Source organism: Sarcophilus harrisii, chromosome 2 (assembly GCF_902635505.1).
Source record: "Sarcophilus harrisii chromosome 2, mSarHar1.11, whole genome shotgun sequence".
Classification (NCBI taxonomy): Eukaryota; Metazoa; Chordata; class Mammalia; order Dasyuromorphia; family Dasyuridae; genus Sarcophilus; species Sarcophilus harrisii.
This window is the reverse complement of record NC_045427.1, coordinates 551,747,874-551,770,036: the sequence shown is the minus strand read 5'-3', so window position 1 is coordinate 551,770,036 and position 22,163 is coordinate 551,747,874. Positions and strand designations below refer to the sequence as shown.

Here is a 22,163-nt window from a genome sequence, read left to right as displayed (position 1 = left end):
TGACCACAAAGGATGCTGGTACACTCCAGTATCTGAATTTAACTACAGTTGGCCATTAGCCAAGATCTTCCTCACTTTTACTCTCCAAAACGCTTCAGTTTCCTTTTCCATTGCTTTTAAGGTATCCCTACATATGTTATAAACCACCTTGCTTTGTACCTTTTCCCAGTGTTCTATCAATCTTTTTAAAACTTCCCTGAAGTCAGGAGGACCTGAGTTCAAATTTAGCCTCAGGCACTTAACACTTCCTAGCTGTGTGACCCTGGGCAAGTCACTTAATCCCAACTGTCTCAGCAAAAAAACAAACAAAAACAAACTTATCCATATTCAAGTTCAAGAGACTGAAGTAAATAACACTGATTGTACAACACATGGAAAAACATCTATGATATTAGTATATAACACAAAGACAATGTCTCAAGAAGGCTACTAGGTAGCATTGTGGAGGGTAAAAAGGTAAAAAGGAAAGAAAGGAAGCAGGACTTTGAAGCTATCACAATAGTCTAAGTGAGAGGAGATGAGTGGTTGCAATGGAATAGCTTTTTGTATTAAATATTGTATGTCAAAACACACCGATGGTGTAGGTGAATGCAGGACTAGGAAAAGCCAAAGAACATAGTCCTAAAATGCTACAATTGTGCTACAACACAATATATCCATTAACCACATGCTACATATATCCTGCTGGTAATACTCAAAAGTGTACTTCTCAGAAGAGTATTCTTACTTCATTGGGCTAAATAACCCTAGTTCCTTCAAACAATATTCAAACAAAGCATTGAAATGGATCTCGATATTTTTGTAGTCAACTCCAACTTTGTCCCAAAATTAAAGAACTCTTTCAGTGACAAGGTTATTATGATCATAGGAATGTGAGTTAGTAGGAACCTTAGACATCCCTATATTGATAAAGATGATGAGGACATTGAGGGCCAGGGAGTTTAAGTGACTTTTCCAAAACCAAGAGGAGTGGAAGTTTGAAATCTGAGTATCCATTTCACATCTTTCCTCATGCCCCAATTCCAAATTATTATATGCTAGAAATTTTCACCATATATGTCACAGGCATCTCAAGCTCAAAATGGAATTCATTTAAATTTTTTTCACAATATGCCTTTCAATAATTATTACTTTCCTTCATACATTCTTCAATTCACCATATTAGCCAACCTGGTGGTCCCCAAATTTTGCATTTGGTCCTTTGTAGCATTTCTTGCCTGTGCCCTCTTCCCATCCTCTGATTCTTCCATCACCTTGGTGGATACAGGTGGTCATTGTTTCATGCCTGGAATATTGCAATAGAGTGCTGGTGCATCTGCCTGCCTCTACTTTACATCAGTCTATCTTCCACTCAGCTAGCAAAGCAGTCTCCCTAAATTGTAGCTCTATGTCATCCTCCTACTCAATAAACTCCAATGGTTCCCTTTACCTCTAGGAGTAAATATAAAATCCTCTGCTTGGTAGGTAGTCAAAGATCTTCACAATCTGGCTCCTTCCTACTTTTCCAATCTTTTCATACCTTAAAACTATACCCTCTCCCCACAGATTCTGAAATCCAGTGCTATTGCCTTGATACTCTGTAATATTCTCTCTATAATGTAATATTCTCTTGTTGGGTTTTCTTGGGGTCTCTGAAGGCAGCCTTCGTTTCAGTTCAGTAATTGCCACAAGTGCAGCCAGGGGTTAAAGTCCAAATCCTTTATTGTCTCTTTTCAAGTCTTGTCTCCTTTCCTGTGGTCCGGTTAGCTTTCTTATAGTCCAGATCCTTAATTATCTCCTTCCTGGGACTGGGCAGCTTTCTAGAAAGCCTTTCAGTCTGGCCTTGGTTTTGAGAGCTTGAATTCCTGCCTGCCTTCTCTGGCTTTTGAATCTTCCCAACTTCCAAGAGTTTGTGCTTCAGCCTCCAGACACACAAAGGTGAAAGATGGAATGAATCTGTCTCAGCATTCAAGAGCTTCTAGTGCACTGGTACTTTTCTGGCCTTAAGAGCTTCTTGCTTATATGCCCCACGCTGAGTATACACCAATCATTATATCACTAGGAAACCATTATTTGTTGTAGGATTAAATCAATGCTAAACTAGATTTAACCACTGTCTCCTCAATTCCATTTAGTAATTCCATTGACTTAGCATCTTGTTTCTAGTTCTGGCCCATAATAATATTCTATCTCCAGAGTCTTGGCATTTTCTCCCCCTTGTCTGGAATATTATTACTTCCCATCTTTACCTCTTTAGAATCCCAGATTAAGTTTCATCATGTATAGGAAGACTTTCCTGATCCCTCTTACTATTGATTCCTTCCCTCTATGAATTATCTACAATTTATCCTGTCTAGAGTGTCTTTGTGCTTAATTTTTCGCTTGGTGTCTCCTTTGTTAGGCTGTGAGTCCTTTGAGAACAGAAATTATCCTGTGCCTCCATTTGCACTCCCAGGACATAACATAGTGCCTGGTATGTGAAATTAATGCTTATTGGTGAATTGAATGCACTGTCCCTCATCTTTATAATGCATTCACTTATTTCATCCAGGAGGTAGGTAGGTGGCTCGTGGATAGAACATTGGGCCTGGAGTCAGGAAGATGTGAGTTCAAATCCCTTAACTTCTGTTTGCCTTAATCCATAAGGAGGAAAAAATTGCAAACCATTCTAGTGTCTTTGCCAAGAATGACAATGTTACTTCTACCATTTATCATCCATCAAGACTTAGGTCATATACATCAAATTTTATAATATCTTTTCTAATTCCCCAATTTCCATTGTTTTTCCTATTTAATGTTATCTTGAATTTACTCTGTATATATTTTTTCATTTATCTGTGAAAAGGTTGTCATCCCCTCCCAACATCAGTAGGATATTAGTTGATAAACATTTATTAAATACCATCTATTTTCTAGATCCTGTGCTTAGCTCAAGAGATCCCAAAAGAGGCAAAAGACAGTTCCTACTCTCAAGAAGCTCACAGTTTACTGGAAGAGCTCACAGTCTAAAACATGTAAACTCCATGAGAGCAGGAACTGTATGTTTTGGTCTTTTGAATCTCCAGTGGCTAGTACATGGTTTGGCACAAAGGAAGCAGTTCATAAAGGTTTAGTGAGTTCTCTCCACTACACAGTGATGTACAAAGTCTCCTTTCAATGCAGTTAACATCCCTGTTTTTCACAGTTTGCTAAGACATTATGCTTCCATTGGACTTTAAATGTTTTTGGCAATAGTCAGATGGATTTATTATAACTTTGAGAAAAGTTGTTATTTCAGCAATGGCAGACACTATAGAATAGTGGGTAAAGCACTAGAATGAAATACATGAGACCTGGATTGTAGTTTGAATTACAACTAAATAGGATAGCAAGAAAATTTTGAACCTCAGTTTCCCCATATATAAAATGATGGGATTAAATTAATATTAGCTAATAAGGCTCTACAAAATATTTTGTATAAATTATCTCATACTTTCCACCAAATGTTTGTGAGTCAGATACTGCTGTTTATTGCTATCCCCATTTACAAAAAAAAAAAAAAAATGGAACCGAGATTCAGAGAACGTAAAGGATTTACCAAGGCTTACACAGCAACTGAGTCAGCACTCAAATCTTGGTCTCAGACTATATTGATCCAATATACTTCTCTAAGATTCGTTATAGTTCCAGGAGTCTGGGAATGTCAACTGTAACTGATTAGATTCTGCATTAAATAAAATTTTAAAAATATTCTCCTCACTCTTTTTTCCAAGGAACCCCAAACCACAGATAGAGAAATAGTATGTTTGTTGCTATCCTACACCAAGATCTTAGAATTTCAAGGGACCTTAGCAATCATTTGTCAAAATTCCTTATTTTACAAATAAAGAAACTGAGGCATGAAAAGGTTATGCAAAGCAAAGTTTGGAACGCAGGTCCAAGTTCATGTCTTTCTACTGCACTGCACTGCTTCTAGGGATTTGTTCTAGAGGTCTAGCTATAAACTATCATTTTTGTTCCTTGATTACTCCCTTTCTAATAACTAGAAAGAGAAAGAAAAGACCGTGGAAGGATCCAGTTTTGATTTTGGTAATAACTTCCTAATAGTAAAGTCAGGTTTATACTATGATAATTGAAATTTCTATCAGTTTCATTCATTGACCATCATTCAAAAGAAGAGTTAAGAGGTTCTTTCTGCCTCTTTCATTAATTCAACAACTATTCATTGAGTCTAACACATGCAAGACATCAGTGGGGTGGGGAAAACACAAATGAATAAGACACACTGCACATCTGCTTACCTTGTGACAAAAGCTACAGAAATGTAGTTTGGCATGTTAAAGACATCAATAAATAAATAAATTAGTTTAGTACTTCCTGTCTTTGTGTGGAACTAGAGTTTGAAGACATATCAAAAAGAATGACTGCTTTCCCAGTGAATGGAGAGCTAGATCTAGAATTAGGGTCCAGTGAAAAAAGTGTTGAACTAGGAATCAGGAGTTGTCATTCAGGTGTGACTCTTCATGATCTCGCGGATTGTATCATGTCAGTATTGTCCATAGGTTTTCTTGGCAAAGTTATTGGAGTGATCTGCTATTTCCTTCTCCAGTAGAGTAACTTGCTCATGCAGGCAGCAAGTATCTAAGGCCATTTTTGAACTCAGATTTTCCTGACTCCAAGCTCAATACCCTATCCACTAAGCCCCACAATTGATTCCAACACAGAGATTAATTGACTAGCTCAGTGTAACAAGTGTCCGAGTTGTTATTTAAACTCAGACAGGTCTTCCAGACTCCAGGACTCATGCTATATCCCTAAGTAAGCCATTTTTTCTGAATCAAGAGATCTGGGTCCAAATCCTGTCTCTGACATTTACAAATATCTAACAAGAGGAAAGTCGTTTACCTTTTAGATTACTTCTCTTCACTTATTAAATTAGGATAGTATTATTGCTCTACCTACCTCAGAGGAATAGAGAAAGAAGGGGAAGGGAAGAACTTTGAAAGCCTTAAAACATCATATAATGTGAACGATTAGATAAATTGAAAGTTTCTATACCTTCTAATCTCTCTCTCTCTCTCTCTCTCTCTCTCTCTATATATATATATATAGATAGATAGATAGATATAGATAGATATAGATGATAGATAGATATAGATATAGATATATATGCTTCACAGTACTAAAACCCCTGAAATCAAGGGAAGTGGAGAATAAGTAGATAGATAGATAGATGAAATGCCTACTATGTGTAATACTGAATTTTTTTTAACACTTATTATCTCATAAGATCCATACAACTCTGGGAAGTAGAAGTTTTTATTATCTTCATTTTACAATTAAGAAAAGTAAGGCAAATAGAGATCAAGTGACTTGCCCTGGATCACACAGCTAAGAAGTGTTACCAAAAAAAAAACTAGTTTGGAATTTAGATCTTCCTCAGGATAGCTATCCACTCTGCTACCAGCTGCCTTGTTAGTGAGGGGTATATTCTTTGTAAAAGTTGTTTAAGAATGAATGAGATAAACATCCATATGTGTAATAAAATTTGCCTGGAAGTAGAAAAAAGAAATTGTACTAAGTACAAGTCTCCCTTCCCCAATAAATGAAGAAAAGCTTAGATCAATTTCCATTTAATCCCAAATAAGCATGGACACCCAGAATGCTAGAGTTGGAAAAGACTTCAGCAACCATGTTCAACCCATAAAATTTAGATGAAACGTGACCATCTGCAGGCATAACCCTGTCATTCATCTGCAACATATTTAGCCTCACCTCTTACACAGAGGTCAGTGTAGGAATTATTCCTCTTGTCTTAAAAAAAAAAGACTTAATATCTCTCCTATGTACGAACAGAGTGATTTATACAACTGTACACTGTGAATCTTTGTTATAGACAGAGAAAAATTACAGCTATACATGGGTATATGCACAATTAGATAAATCTCTGCTCTCATTTGCCTACATTCAGATATTTTGCTGGACAAAAGTCCAAATGTTTAGGGACACTTTAAGTTTTAGTTTTTTACCTAGAGCTCCTTATGCCAATAAAATCACATATATTATCATATAGATTATATGCAGATGTATGCAAATATGGATCTAGATATGCTCCCTATAAGTATGTTTCTGAACAACTTCTTCCAAAAGAAACACTGAGAGAATACATCAGACTATATCACTTTACAATACCTCACAATCTGCAGCACTTCTTTTTTTATTATTATAGCTTTTTATTTACAAGATATATGCATGGGTAATTTTTCAGCATTGACCTTTGCAAATACAACACTTCTAATACCCACTTCAACAAATAAATTCTGGCTTTTTTTTCTAAGTAAAATGCTATATTTATTGTATATCTCTTTTCTAAGGTGGTGGGAGTTGTGATTGGAAGAAAAGGTCCATATCACCCCCATTCACTTTTGCCATGGTCCAAGCACCATTGTAGCCACACTCTAATATTTATATATCTCTTAACTATTTCATATTTATAAAACTATATGACTTTTTTTATTGTTTGTCATTTACTGTATGTGTCACTGATGAAGTTTTTGAGTATTGTGCCTTAATTCCATTTCCCCCATAAGCTCTGTGAATTTTTACTGTGAATTTTGCATAGGGCAATGCTTTTAGAAAATGCTTATATCCCATAATAATATAGCTGTCTCTGTATGTATGTACATATGTTTATATGATGTGTGTATACATACATGCATATACTTATACATATGAAATTATTGAATCAAAATCATGACACCTCATTTTAGCCTGATGTCTTAACTAATTGATAACATATCTCAATCAAAAGACTAATGACTAAATATGAAAAATCTTTGGAAGGCTATAGTTGAAGTGAAATATTCCAGATAAGAAATCTGTTCCAATTAGCTATGGAATTTTATTACCATCTTTGCATCCTAGATAAAATCATTGAGTTACCTTGACTTGGGAAACTATTCCAGAAAATGGACCAAGTATGGCTTTCCAGAACATTTTTAAAAAGAAAACATTCTGGAAGGGAGCAGAGATCTTGGCTTCAGTTTTATTCTAGTCTTATTCTATCTTCCCCCACCAGTTTTAACTAAAGGAGGAACTGCCAGTTTTGAAGAATCTGAAGGATACTTGACTTTCCATCTTCACACTGGTATCCTACCATAGTACCCCCAAGGGCATAAGTGGCCGCCATCTTCTCATCAGTGTTATAACTATATCCCTCGACTAGCTGAAAACAATATTTACTTTGAAAGTCAAAGAAATATGGATGCATGGTTAAGAGGAAATTCCTTGAGTACCCCATGAATGGGAAGAAAAAACTTCCAGTATCCAGGAACTATGAAATTAGCCAACACGTAGTCTCTAAGCTTGAGTCAGTTTTTCCCTCACCTCTCTGTGTACTTGTGGGAGAATGTGCCACAGACTTGGAAGAGAATGTTTTATACCAAATTATTGCTATTACTTACCTCATTGAATATTACCTTTTAAAAGCTATTTAAAGATGAGTGATGAAATTCAGTTTTAACTAATTATCTTGGAGAGAATCACCCAGGTAGGGGACTTAAGCTGGTATCATTAGAGAATAACTCCTGACTTCCTCAGGGGTATCTCCCCAAACCCCTATAATTCTAGAGATATATCAAATTTATCTATGAGCACCCAACTTATTAATGGGAGTAGGAAATGAGAAAATTTATAATTTCTATGATCTACACATGCCCTTATACACAAAATTATATCTATGCATACATATGTATACATCTATATGTATGCTGTACTTTACAGCCATAAATGCAGACACATATACCTTTACAGAAATAAAAGCATACATAGCAGTTATAAATTGTCCCATTCCAACTTCTCAGAGTGCAATTTTACCCACCTCTGAAGATGCAAAGGGAGAAAGAACACCTTTTTGCTACCACTCTGCTAACAGAAGTTGAATTTTACCAGTCATGAATAGATAGGTACAAGACTTCCCTATGCTAACTTAGGTTACATAAAACCAGCATAACTAACTGTGCAAACTGCATGAATACATGGAATTAGTTTGATCATTTTCAAAGAGCTCAAAGATTTCTTCTGTGTTATTAGTCATTATAAGGACCCAGATATCCTGTTCTCCATCTTCTAGTTAAAGGAACTGTAACAAAAACAGGAGAACTTTCAGATAACAAAAGAGCTGGAAATAAAGCTGAGTGAGGGTACAGTTAACCTAGAATATCAAAGATACTGCATTTGTTCTCATGTGTAATATGTGATTAATAATAGTACTCCATTTCTAGGGTTGTTGTGAGGATCAAATAAGAAAATACTTTTAAATCACATTACAAATCTCAAAGTACTACCTAAATGCTGGCTATTGGATAGATATATTACTGATTCATAAAGAGTTTGCTATCTATCAAGATTTTTTTTTTAAGGATGAACTGCTATCTACATATACTTCCACTACATTTTGAATTTATAAAGTTAATTTATTGAGCCCAAGTATATGTGTTCTTAAATTTTATCTCAAATTCAGTCTAACATTCTAACCTATTAAGATCTTTTTCTTTTATCTGTCAATGTGGTAAGTATGTAATTTATGTCCTTATCCAATTTAGTAGTAAAACTATTAATAACACAAAGCACTGGATTAGAGACTTTCTTAATAATATTGACTCATATTTAGGTAAAGCTTTAATTTTTGCAAAGTACTTCCCTTATAAAAACCCTGGAAAGTATTAGTAATTCATCTTTTGATATAAGAACATTAGAGTTCTGAGGATTTGAGTGCTTTACCCAAAATTACACAAGTAGTTGTATCTAATCATGAAAAATCTCAACATTTTAGAGTTCAAAGAGGCTTCAGTGGCTGCATAGTTCAGCCTATATTCCCCTCCAGATCTTTACTACAACATACTTAACAAACCAAGTTTGCTTAAGTCTACTAAGAGTTAATAAATAATAAAAAATAATAAGCATTTATTAAGTGCTTACTATATGTCAGGCACTGTGCTAAGCTCCAGGGAGACATTTTTTTTTTTAAAGAAAGGCAGTCCTTGTCCTCGAGGAGCTTATAATTTGAATGCCAGAAGACAGCGCTAAAAAGGGAGTTGAAAAGGGAGAGGAAGAGGTGGGGACATCAGACATGATAGGGCATGGAGAAGTCAAAAAGAAGTTCAAAATGAATGCTATTGGATGGAGTCCCAAAGAGCTGTAGAGAGCCTGAGAAACCCCGTACTTTCTGATACAGTCTATTCCACTTAAGGCATCTCTAAGGTCAGTGAGATGGCTCAATGGATAGAGCAGTAGGTCTAGAGTCAGAAAGACTCATCTTCCTGAGTTAAAATCTGACTTTAGAAGCTTTCTAGCTGTATGACAGGTCAATAACCCTGTCTGCCTCAGTTTCCTCATGAAGAAGGGAATGACAAACTACTCCAATATCTTTACCAAGAAAACCCCAAAATTGGTTCACAAAAAGTTAGACACAACTTAAAAATTACAAAAATTATTAAGAAGTTTTTCTCTGTATCTTTATATAATACTAAAATTTGTCTCTTTGTAACTCTCATTCATCACTGTCAGTTTTGTCTTTGGGGTAAACAGAACAAGTCTAATTTCTCTTCCATATAACATTGCTTCAGATACTTTAAAACAGCTAATCCTATTTTCCTTCCCACTCTATCTTCCTTCCTCCAGACTAAGCATCTTCAGTTTTTCAGTAAGTCTAGATATGGTAAGGATCCAAGGCCCATCACCACATTGTTTGCCATCCTCTGGATTCTCCATCTTTTCCATGTCCTTTCAAAATAGGTTGCTCAGACTTTTTAAAAAATGTTTGTCATATAATGAGACTATCCTTATTACTGAAAACTATTTCTCTCTCTTACTAAAGTCTCCAGTATTAGGGTTTGATTTTTTTTACTGCTATATCACAGCATTCATATTAAATGTGCCATCCTCTAAAACTTTTAAATTTCAGATTTTCTCAAATTACTATTTAACCATTTATTTCCAATCTTGTGCTTCTAAAAATAAACTTTTTGAAAACAAGTGTAAATTAACATTTAATTGTATTAAATTTCATCTCATCAGATTTAGCACAACATTCTAGTCCTTCAAGATCTTTTTTGGATCCCAACTGTCATGCAGTGTCAGGTTTTTTATGATCTGAAAATTTGATAACTATATTAGTTCTACCTCTATCTAAGCCATTAATAAAAATGTTAGGCAGCAGAAAGTCAAAGCAAAGAGGGTCAAACTGATATTAAAACATTAATGACTACGATTTAGGTCTACCCAGTTGTAGAATCACCTAATTGTGCTAATATATTATCTAGCTTACCCTTCTATCAAGAAAAACATGAGAAACTTTTTTCAAGTCTTCTGCTAAAACCTAGATAAACTATTGCCCCAATCAAAAATTTGTATAATTTCACCATGACCTAGTAAGTCAAATCCTAAATTCTCATTCTGACCAATGGAGCCTTCCTTATTTTGGCAGTATCTGTCTAATCAAAACTCATCTTCCTCTAATGCTATATATATATATATATATCTTTTATTTCAGAGTAATAGTCTCATTTTCTCAAGCACTATGACTCTTTCAAGCACATTTCTTCATAGTGTTTTCTCCCAGGCAAAATATTTATATCTATCTTTCTCTTTGCCAATTCAAACTCTTGAAAGTCTAACTCAAATCCAATAACACCTTTCTTTACAACTCAAGCCCACAAATGACTGAAATCTAATACTGTTTGGTTTTGCATTTAATTGTGTTTTTTCACTACACTTTAATTACTTCATACATATCCATCTCACCAAATTTCCATCTAGATCATAAGTTCCTTGAAGGCAGATTCTTCACTACCTGTGCTATAAGCACAACACTGAGCACATGATAATTATTCAATATATTTTTGTTGGCCCCTTTTTTCCTGTATTTTATTTGACACAATTCTGAAAGTACTAACAATGACAATAAAGCAAGAGGAGAAATTAAAGGCCTAGAGATAAAGAAAAAAACAACAAAATCATCCATAATTGCAGATGACATGATGATTTGCTTAGAAAATCCCAGAGAATCAGTCAAAAAATTAATTGAGAATAAATAGTAGGCTTATTAAAGTAATAGTTTTAAAAAATAAAATGACAAATCAATAGCATTTTAAAATAACAATAAAAAATCTATTAGGTAATAATAGAAAGGGAAGTCTTATTTAAAATAAATTATCTATTAGTCAATCTTGCAAAAAACACTTATATTCATAAAAATGATTACAAAATTCTCTTTAAATAAAGTAACAAGAGTTTATGAATCTCTTACAATGTACTAGGCACTGTGCCAGCTAAAGAACAACTTAAATAATTAGAAAGATATTCAGTACTATGCCAATATAATAAAAATTAATAATCACATTAAAATTAATTACTAGGCTTAGTTCTATATAAATCAAATATATTAAGTGAATACTTTACACTGCTAGACAACAAGATCCCAAAACTATTTCTCATTTGAAGAAACAAAATATCTAGAATATCAAAAGAAAAAAAATTAAGTTATGATAAAAAAGATGTAAAAATATCCTTACCTCATCTCTCTCATAAAGGAGTAGACAATGCAAATTATTTGCTATTAGTTAAAAATAGAAAAGTAGATCAACAGAACAGATCATACAAGGAAGAACAAGAAATAATGAATTCAATTCAAGCCTTAACATACTTTAAAATATGAATTCTCAACTAAAGAATTCCCTTTTTACCAATAATTTCTAGGAAACTGAGAAATTACAATTTGGCAAAAATTCTACTTAGACTAATTTTTATACCATATATCACAATAAACTCAAAATGGATATATGCCCTGAATATTAAAGATCATATCAAAAAAATTTAAAGAATAAGATCAAATATGTTCATCAGCATGGCCAAGAGGTAGATTCTTAAAGAAAGGTTAGAAGTGATTACAAAATAGACAAATTTAGTTACATGAATTGTGAAGTAGCTGCATGGACAAAATTAATACAACTAGGAAAAGAAGGAAAATAATTAACTAGGGAAAATATTTGTATCAAAATTCCTGATAAAGGTTTGATAGATAGGTAATTACCATATACATATAGATAGATAGATAGATAGATATACATATATATAATGCAAAAGCCATCCCTCAATAAATAAATGATTAAAGAATATGAACAAAATGTACTCTACAGAATAATTATGAATTAATATTAATCATAAAAAGGAAGTTCCATATCACTAATATTAAAAGAAATACAAACCAAAACAATTCTGAGCTTTAATCATACCCATAAAATTTACAAAAATGACCAAGAGTAGGAATAAGCTTCAAGGAGATGTAGAAAAGGGCATTATTTTTTGAACTATTGTACATTTTGGACCTACTGGACATATTGGTCCAACCAATATGGAAAGTAATTTGGAATAATTTGAAGCAAGTGACTAAAGTATCATTTTTTAACCCAGAGATTCCACTGTTAGGTATACATCCCAAAGAGATTAGTAACAACTAAATTCAAAATAGGTCCTAATACACAAACATACACACATACACACACACACACACACACACACACACACACATTATAGGATCATTTTGTAGTAACAAATCAATCCTAAAATAAAGTAGATGCTCATTGATTGGAGAAGGACTAAGCATATAGTTGTAATAGAATGTGATATAATATTGCTGTGCTCTAAAAAGTAATAAGAAGACATGTGAACTGATGCAAAATAAACAGAAACAGAAAATTAACATAAACCATGATTACACTAATGTTTGTGGAAAGAACAGCCACAAACAAATTAAAACTGAATGCTAAAAAGTTTTAAGGACCAATCTTGACCCAAAGGAAAGATATAAGATACCTCCTCCTGCTTCTTGGAAGAGGTGGGAGGAGGGAAAGGGCTAGGAACGTGAAACAATTCATATGATAACAGAGTTTTTGACATGTTTGATAATTAGTCAAATTACTTTATCACCCCTTTTTCCCCATTCTCCTCAACCCATTGTAATTCTTAGTTATGAAGGATGGCACTCTTATATAAGAGATAAGGGAGAAATACCTTGAGAAACATAGATGATATTTTAAAAATTCAATAAAAATATTTTAAAATATTTTAAAAATTTGTTGCATTGAATGCAACCATTTTATGTACATGCCTATATATATGATATTTTCTACAGACAGGTTTATATAAGAGCTTATTTTTCTAACATAAGGAATCATATCTTCACAACCAAAAAGAGACATCTACTACCTATGTGACTTTGGGCAAAACTTTTGGTCTTGGGTTCTTCACTGATAAAATGAAAGGGTGAGACAATTTAAATATTCTTCCAGATCCATATCCTATGACCTTTGATTTAGGGATCATGCAGCCTAACTTTCTTATTCTACCAATAGGAGAACTAAAGAAAAGAGTCCAATGATTTCCTCATAATCACATTATCAGTGATATCAAGAACTATGATAAAACTAGATTGCTTTCATATAGCCCTAAAAGGTTTACAAAATTTATTTATGTACATTATCTCATTTGCTATTCATACTAAAGCTATGAGAAACATTATTTTTCCTGTTTTTCAAATAAAGAAACTGAGGCTTAGAGATATTAAACAACTTGTCACAATCACAAAATTAATCAACATTCATGGTGATGAAAAGTACAATCATCTTTCCATAATACTGTGCTTCCTCCTGGGCCCCCTTGACTGCCATTTTTGTTTTTTCCTCTAGAGCAGAGGTATCAGTCATGAGGCCTGTGGGCAGTGTATAGCCCACAACACTCCCCAGTGAGACTTGAACTAGATTAAAATATAATTGAGAAATATTTAGCAAAATAAATAACAATTCAGATATTATCACATTTTAAAACTAAATCAATATGTGTCCTCTGGGGATCCTCATATAAGGATCAGTATCCCTGCTTCTATTTAACTTTAATAACTGAAGTGAAAGACTAATGAATGAGACAAATAAAAATACATATATAAATCACAGAATTTGAAAACTAGAAGGATCTTAGGTATTACCAAACTAAAGCTAGACAGTACCTTAGAGGTCATCTCATTCAGTCCCCACACTTTGGAGTGAAGAAACTGAGATCCAAAGAATTAAGTGATTTGCTGAAGGTACAATAGGGAGTTGGTAGCAGTAGTAGAATTTGAGCTCATTTTTACTCCAAAATTGATCATCTTTGGACCTTTGAATAGTCTCTAGTCCAGTTCCCTTATCTTACATCTAAGTGAAATGAGTTATGTGACTTACCTAAGGTCACACAGCTCATTATTGAATAAGCCCCGGTTATTAGAAGTCCGTTCTTCTGATTTCTACTCTCGAGTCACTTCTACCACAGAACCTCCCAATTAATGTACACAGAGCTGGATGTTCTCAGTGTTTCAACTCCCTCCTCTCCCCCAACTAGTTATAACCAGGGGCACATTGATTCTGTTGGGCCACTTGGGTACAGTTAAATGTGTTCACTGACATCCACAAGCTTTGGATATCAGATAATTCCTACTCTAAGTCTACTAAGTGGGAGAAGGAGCTTATTAGTCTCTAAATTTTTTCTGACTTCAGAGGATGTTTTAATGGAACCAAAGTAAATTAATCCCAGGGTCATGGCCATATCTCCCTGGAGTTAGAAAAATCAAAATGTGCCTTTTCTTCTCCTCATTTTTTTTAAAGAAAACCATGTGTTTACTTTCAAATGCCAAAGTTACAACAGAGCTGACATAAAGCCAGGCTCTGTGTTGACTTTAAAAGATGGAAAAAGGGGTTAAAGTCCTTCTTTCTGATTCTTGTTTATGTAGATTTTTGACTGAAAAGAAACAGGTTTTTAAATGAGCTCAATTTTAATATCTTACCTGCCTAAAGACAGTGGGGGTGCTTTTGAAGTCTAAGAACTATGATATTTTGATTCTATGATTCTCCTCTACTATTCTCCACACTCCCTGGCCTTTCAAACTGCCCGATTTGCTTAGTATCACTTCCCTTTTCCATCTCACTGAAATCTGAGCTAGGGGAGACCCTGACAGTCCAGACAATCCACACGCTGACACCCGCACAGAATTCAAAAAGGGGACTCAAAAAGAAATGCCAGAGAATAGAGAATAGCCATTATTTGCAAATTGTATCACTTTGAAAGCCTCTTTGAAGATCAGAGACCCCTGCTCCTTTTTCCCCACCCACCCACTCTCCCCACCCCCCACACACCCAATCCAAATACTGATCACTTCTTCAGCCAAACTTTGCCACATTGGATTATAAAGTGCTCTAATGAATACAACCAATGCAGAAGCTTTCCTTTTTCAGAAATACCTTTAAATGGTAAACGTTTTCTTAAGTATATTTTCCCCCTCACACACTCCCTCACAATGAGATTGAACTAAATAGTCATACTTTTAGAACTGGGTCTGTTCCCAGGCTGAAGTCTCAAGAATAAATGTATAAAAATCATAAAAGAAAGTTATACTTACCATTGTCACGTCTTAAAAATATCTTCTTTTGCAGGCTCATAACTGTTATTTCATGGATGAAAACAGCTCCCTTCAGGATGTTCAATATATTGTGGACGAGAGATGGCAACTCCTACTTTTTTTTTTTTTTTTTTTTTTTAGTGTTTGAAAGTAACTCTTAAGTGAGCAGACTGCCTTCTTAATATAGCAACTTTTCCTCAGCCGAAAGTTCCTTTACCCCCCCCACCCCCCAGCTTTTTTTTTTTTTTTTTTGCCAACAAATCTTTAATGTTTGAGATTGGGAACTTCCAACTGCCTCCCTCTTAGCTAGGCAGATGTGTATAATGGCAGTATAATTTCACTGAATCCACCACTCAGATCGTAACCCTTTTCCTGTACTACAAACAGAAATGTAAAACCTCAAACTTTCCTTTGGACTCTGTGTCCGTTAGAAGAAGGTAAAATACCCCTTCTCTGGAGGGCTAATGTATGGAAAATGTGCTAAAATCCTTAGAGTGGTTGGGGCTCTGGAATCCCTGCCCCCTCACTGGTTAACTGGCCCTTGGTGCTTTTATATAATTGCATGGTACAAATACAACACCTCAACTCCTTGCCCAAAATTGAAATGATTCATTTGCTCCTCATTTAAACACACACACACACACACACACACACACACACACGCACGCACACACACAGTGTGGTTGTTTAATCCAAGTGAAAACGCCTTTCATAAACTCTGCAAAAGGCTTGGGGAGGACCGCCCCCTAAGTGAATAAAGTCTGTGTCTTGAAAAGTTCGAGTTTAACTCAGGGGAAAGGTGGAGGCAGGCGTGACCCAAAACAAATAGAGGGAGCTGAGACCCTCTTCTGTGTAAGGGGAAGCATAAAGTTGCATAATGGGGGGAAGGGGAGGGAGGAGAACTTTCACACTGAACAATTAGCAAATCTGATGTTCAGTCCTGTTTTGTTTATTGTTTTGCTCTCTGTGCTCTCAAGCCACATGTTGCTCTGGACTTCTCCCTAGATCTCATTTGTGGACTTGGAAGACAAGCAACTATCTTTACAAATGATCTATGTCTTGACTGTGCAATTGTGCTCCCCTCCCAGATTGCCAACCATCTAAAGGTAGCGCTGTCCCCAAGGGGCCGTGAATTGGGGCTACTGGGCCGCTTGTCTTTGGACAGACAGGGACAGATCATGTAACACTCCATACTCATTTATTGACTGTTATTAAACTTGCTCAGAGCTACGTGGAGAAGGTAAGGAGTGCAGTGGTAGAACATTAGACCCAGAATCAGATATTTTTCTAGCTGTGTGACTCCCCAAGTCTCTTAGACCTGCCTGCCTCAATTTCCTCATATGTAAAACAGTAATAATAAGGGTTATTGTGAGGATAAAATTAGATATTATGCATAGCTGCTTATTATTATTGGCCTCAGGGCAAGATGAAAGGTTGAAAAGAACTACTGCTTAAGAGATAAGATTATCTAAGGATTCAGGTCTAGCTGTTATCCTATTTAGTCTTTAGCTAAAATTCTCAGCTTACTACTTTATTTACCCTGAGCAGAAACAATGCTTCACCCCAAGGGCATCTTTATTTAGGGGACCTCTGGCTGGATCCTTCATCAACAGCTAAGCCAGATACTGCTTCAGATCTTTGTGGAAATTCCATGGCATAGTGGAAAGAGTACTCACCCTGAAGTCAAGGAGAATCTCAGGTTTGACTTCCTACTCTATCATTTATTAGCCATGTGACTCATTTTTAAAATTTATTTTCTCTATTTATTTAATTTCTCTAAGCTTCAGTTTCTCCATCTGTAAATGGGGGTGGCAATACTTGTACTACTAGATTTTTTTAAAAATTTTTTAATTTATGGAATAAAACAAGCATTTTATAACATAATATGACAAAAAAAAAGACTGCAATGAAATTGCAAATCTGTTATGAACAACTTGTTATTCCTTTTAAACAAGCATTTCCATAACATAATATGTACCCCCCACAAAAATGATTGCACATGAAATTGCAAATCTATTATGTGCAATTTGTAATTCCTTTTAAATTTCATTGTATTCAATATAAATTACAGGATATTATAAGTGAAACACTTTTAAAACTATAAGGTCCTATAGATATGTAAGGTAATATTAATTAATCCTTTGTTTCCTTGAGCAGGCTTCCCTCCTTGATTCCACTGAAATTTTCCTCTGAAACAGGTGTTAAGACTTTCAAAAAAAAAAAAAAATACAATATAAGATGCCACCATGAGCTACAATTAAAAAGTGATCCGTGACAGTACATCAAAGGAGTAGAGGTGAACTCCAAGCTGAAAAATTCTAAGAAAATTTTTGGACCTCTACACTAAGGCTTAGCTAGAACCTATTCTCCTTGTGCTACTTAATTCATATTCAGTATCTGATACAGAAGATGGATCGTTCTGTAAGTGTAAGGGAAAGTCATGTGTGAGGTCAGAGCCAGAACTAGGGTGGAGTAACTACTGTCTTATCTTAGGTGAATAAATTTAGAAATACAGAATTTGGAGGATGCTAAGAATATATTAATTCATTTGTATTAAAGCTCGAGAGCTAGAAGGGACCTTTAAGGTTATCTGGGTCCAACCTCATTTTAAAAATGAGAACCTGAAGGTCATAGATCAGAAAGATAGCAACTAGCAGAGCCAGCATACAAAACAGGAGCTTCTGACTTCCATTTCTATGAGCTTTCTACTGTACCACAAAACTTAGAGCAAGAAAAACTAAAATAGGAAGTTATAATTGTATAGAAATAAGTTTTTCTATTGACTTGTCTTGTCCTTCACATCACTCCTACCTCCTCCCGCCAACACTGGGTAGTCTCCTCAACAATGATTTCACAGCATCCCAAGTTCTCTATTGTCTCCCCATAAGGTGATGCTCCCTGCTATTCCATGTGCACTTTATGCTGCTTCTCCTGGGTTCAGTTTGTGATATTCACCCTGGGCACAAAATCTCCAAGTTATGACTCCAGTAAATTTTTATGATGATAGCAGAATCTAAAATTGTTTTCATACTCAAGGATTTAAAAAAGGTTCCATCTCTCTCAGAAACTAGATCTCAGCATGATATCCACTCCTCCCTTTAATATTTGAATCTAAGCCAAAGAATGTCTCAGGATAGTTAATGAGCTAAAACAAACTTCTTTGGCTCAAGGTAATGGTAAAGATCCACAGGTGAAGAAAAGAAATGGAAGTGAACAGTAATTAAATTTTTTCATTCGTTTTAAGAGAAACAAAATAATAGATAGACAGCTGGCCCCAGAATCAGGAAAAATCTGGGTTCAAGTCTACCTTCTAATAAATACCATCTGTGTAACCTAAACAAATCATTTAAGTTCTCCCTATTCTAGGCAACTTTCTAAGACATTAGTTGCAGAGAAAGTACTACCTTGCATTGGTAGAGAGAATTTCTTCATCCAGAAATATCTTATGCCAATTATTTCAGCACCACATTCCTTTTCCCCTGTCTATTTCAGCATTAAATAGAATATGGCCTGCTGATCTCTCTTTTTTAACCACCTTTTAGTGGGCCTTAGTCTTCTTATCCTTCTGTCTCTTCATGTGTGGTTTTCATGTCTCATTGTCATAGGAACTCTCTCTTGTTCTCTCCTTAAGGCCTCCATAAATTTTGACTAATGTTGATCTATTATATTAAATATAACATATTGGATATGAATGTATTATAGATAATTTTGAATTTTGTCCACATGTTATGCTATTTACAAATATATTCAACATATATTTATATGAAAATATAATATATTTATATGAAAAAATAATCTAATGATTATAATTGAATAGTCACAGAGCATGCATGTTGTCAAAGGCAAAACTCAAACTCAGATCTCCTAAACCTTATATCTGTCCCTCTATCCATCATGAGATATCATCTCTTAATAAAGCAATAGAAAGAGAAAACTTTTGCATCAACAGAGCATAATGGGAAGAATGCCAGAATCAGAATAAATAAGAATTAGATTCAAAGTCTGACATGCAAACTGATTGTGTGACTAAACAAATCACTTAATTTCTCAGAGCCCCAGCAAAATAGAAGTAGATGCCAATCTACTTTGAAAGAGGGAGTGAATTCACAAGTCTAGCCTCCCCCAGATAGATAGATAGATAGATGATTAAATAAATGAATGAACAAATGGGTTAATGAATAGCTAAATATGGCAGCTATAAATAAGTAGATAGATGAGTATATTGTTGTTTGTCTTTTGTTCTAATCACTATGATGACTATGACATGCAAGTGAATTGGAGTTGAGGGAGGGAGGGCTGTGCAAGATCACCAACCTCACTTTTTCCTCTGAAACCACCCTAGTCCAATAGCCAGATATAGATCAGAACAACTAAAGATAGCCTTGGATACAATGAGAAGTTTTTGACCTTTCTTAAGAGTGTCTTTAATAGGTCTCAGTCTGACTGAAGCAAAGTCCATTCAAACAATTGCTATTTACATTCATTCTGAGGCAAGCAAGGTTAAAACAAAGACCAAGTAAACTTGACCTGGGACCTTTTATTGCATGGGTGAATGAATGGATAGTGCTTCAAAGGAAATGGTTCAGGTATATTATCTCCATTTTAGGAAATGAGAAGAATGAGATTCAGTTTAAGAATTTTGTCCATCATTATATGGATAATGAATAAAGAAACCAGAATTTGAACCCAAGTTTCTTGATTAAAAGTTCAGAGTTCTTCCCATGACACAGTGATTTCCAACCTTTAAAATGTAAAGATTCCTTATGTCATGCAATTGATTGTAAAGTTCTTAATAGATACCTTGAGAGGGTCCTTATGTTCACTTTTTCTGACCACCTTGTGAGCACTACCCTTCTGTGAATTCTCCACAAAAAAATTTTTTTAACAAGCATACATTTGGTATTCAAACAATGTGGTCAGCCCAATGGAGTTGGGCTCTCTGCAATACAGATGGAATGCTTGGTAATTTAGTTCAAGAAAGGACCTCAGTATTTGGTATCTTATCCAGCCAGGGGATTTTCAGAATCTTCCCAAGACAATTCATTTGAAAGCAATTCAGTTTTCTGGCACGGTGCTGGTATACCGTCCAGATTTTGAAGACATACAATCAGGAAGGCATACAATGGTTCTGTTGACCTTCAGTTTAGCTTAATACCTCTTTTCTCCCACGCTTTCCTTTGTAGCCTCCCAAACACTGAGCTAGTTCTAGCAATGTATGTGTCAATCTCATTATCAATGTGAACATCCCTGGAAAGTATACTACTAAGGTAAGAGAACTTATCTACACATTCAGAACATCATCATTGGTTGTAACTGAGAGTTCCACATATAGATGCTATTGTGCTGGCCGATAGAGTACCTATGTTTTTTTTTTTTTTATGTTAATTGTTAGACCAAAATTGGCATAAACAACAGAGAATTGATCCACACTTTGTTGCATCTCAACTTCAGAGGTTGTATTGAGCACACAATCATCTGCAAACAAAGACTTATGTGCCAATACTCCCTCTACTTCAGTTTTGACTTGTAATCCTTTCAAGTTGAAGAATTTATTATCAGTGCAGTAGCTGACTTTGATAACATGTTTGTCCTCATTGAAAGCTTTTGACAACATGGTTGAGAACACCATGCTAAAAAGCATGAGAACAAGCACACAGCCTTGTTTCACTCCACTGGTGGCTGGGAAAACTTGAAAGAATTGTCCATTTGTACTACTTGATAATATCACACACATGGAATTGACTGCACCAGACTGCATATAGCTGGTTGAGGTAGAAATCACTTCTAAATCCACTGTGAGTATCAATTTGTACCATCAACTTGTTAGAGAAAAAGTCAAAGCTGTCATAAAGTTAAAGAAAAAGATAAAAATAAGGAAACATGGCATGCAATTATGATATTTTTCTATTTGATCTATTTGGACAAGCCATTGATTCTGATAATTAAGAATCATATTAAAGACTAATTTTGCTGAGCACCATTTCTTAGGGAAGCTTAACCAACGTAGAACAATTATACAACAGGAAAGCCAAAAGAGCCAATAAGCTAGTACAGCCAGAAAATAATCTCCCTAACAAGTAGAGAGATGTGATAGCCAGGGAAGCATCACATTAGAGTAGAGGTTTAATTGCAAAACAAAATGGAGGAAGATGCAAAAATATGAGCAATGCCATTTCACAAAATGTTGAAAAAAGTGGAAGGAAAGATGGACCTGCATAAATCTTGGTGTGAGAGCTAACTAAACCAGAATATCCTTTGTACATTTATAGTCAAATGTAAAATAGGAAAGCATATAAACAAAATTGGCAAGATTTCTCTGGCAATCTATTCTTATTACAACATCCAAACTCTCTTTACTTTATGAGGAAGTAGAAATGATTTTTAAGAGGATGAATGATGTTAGGAAGAGCAGTTAAACCCGATGAAGTGCACATAGAAGATACCCTTACTGGAGGTGACCTAAGTTTGAAGGTGTTGATTTCAAATATAACACAAACAGGAAAAGATAATAAAGGAATGGATTTTTTAAGGTGACTAAGAAGATTTTAGCAAATAGAAACCCATATTGCTACTTTCTCATTTCTATAAAAAATTATGAAAATAGTCTATGCTTTTATGGATGATATCCTTGAAAACATGGGAAAAGAATAAATAGATTTTTAAGAATGAATTTCTTTAGAAGAGCCCATCTTGATAGTCATACATTTAAATGGCCAGT

At 34.8% G+C, this 22,163-nt stretch overlaps 1 protein-coding gene across 1 annotated transcript in view; it reads right to left on the bottom strand.

Moving 5' to 3' along the window:
• Positions 1-16,043, bottom strand: part of IL16 (interleukin 16) — a 162,075-nt gene extending 146,032 nt beyond the window's left edge. The window contains exon 1 of the mRNA XM_012542097.3: positions 15,446-16,043. Coding sequence (XP_012397551.2) covers positions 15,446-15,485 — 40 coding nt within the window. The 5' untranslated portion in view covers positions 15,486-16,043. The remainder of the gene's footprint in view (positions 1-15,445) is intronic.
• Positions 16,044-22,163: the final 6,120 nt, after the last annotated feature.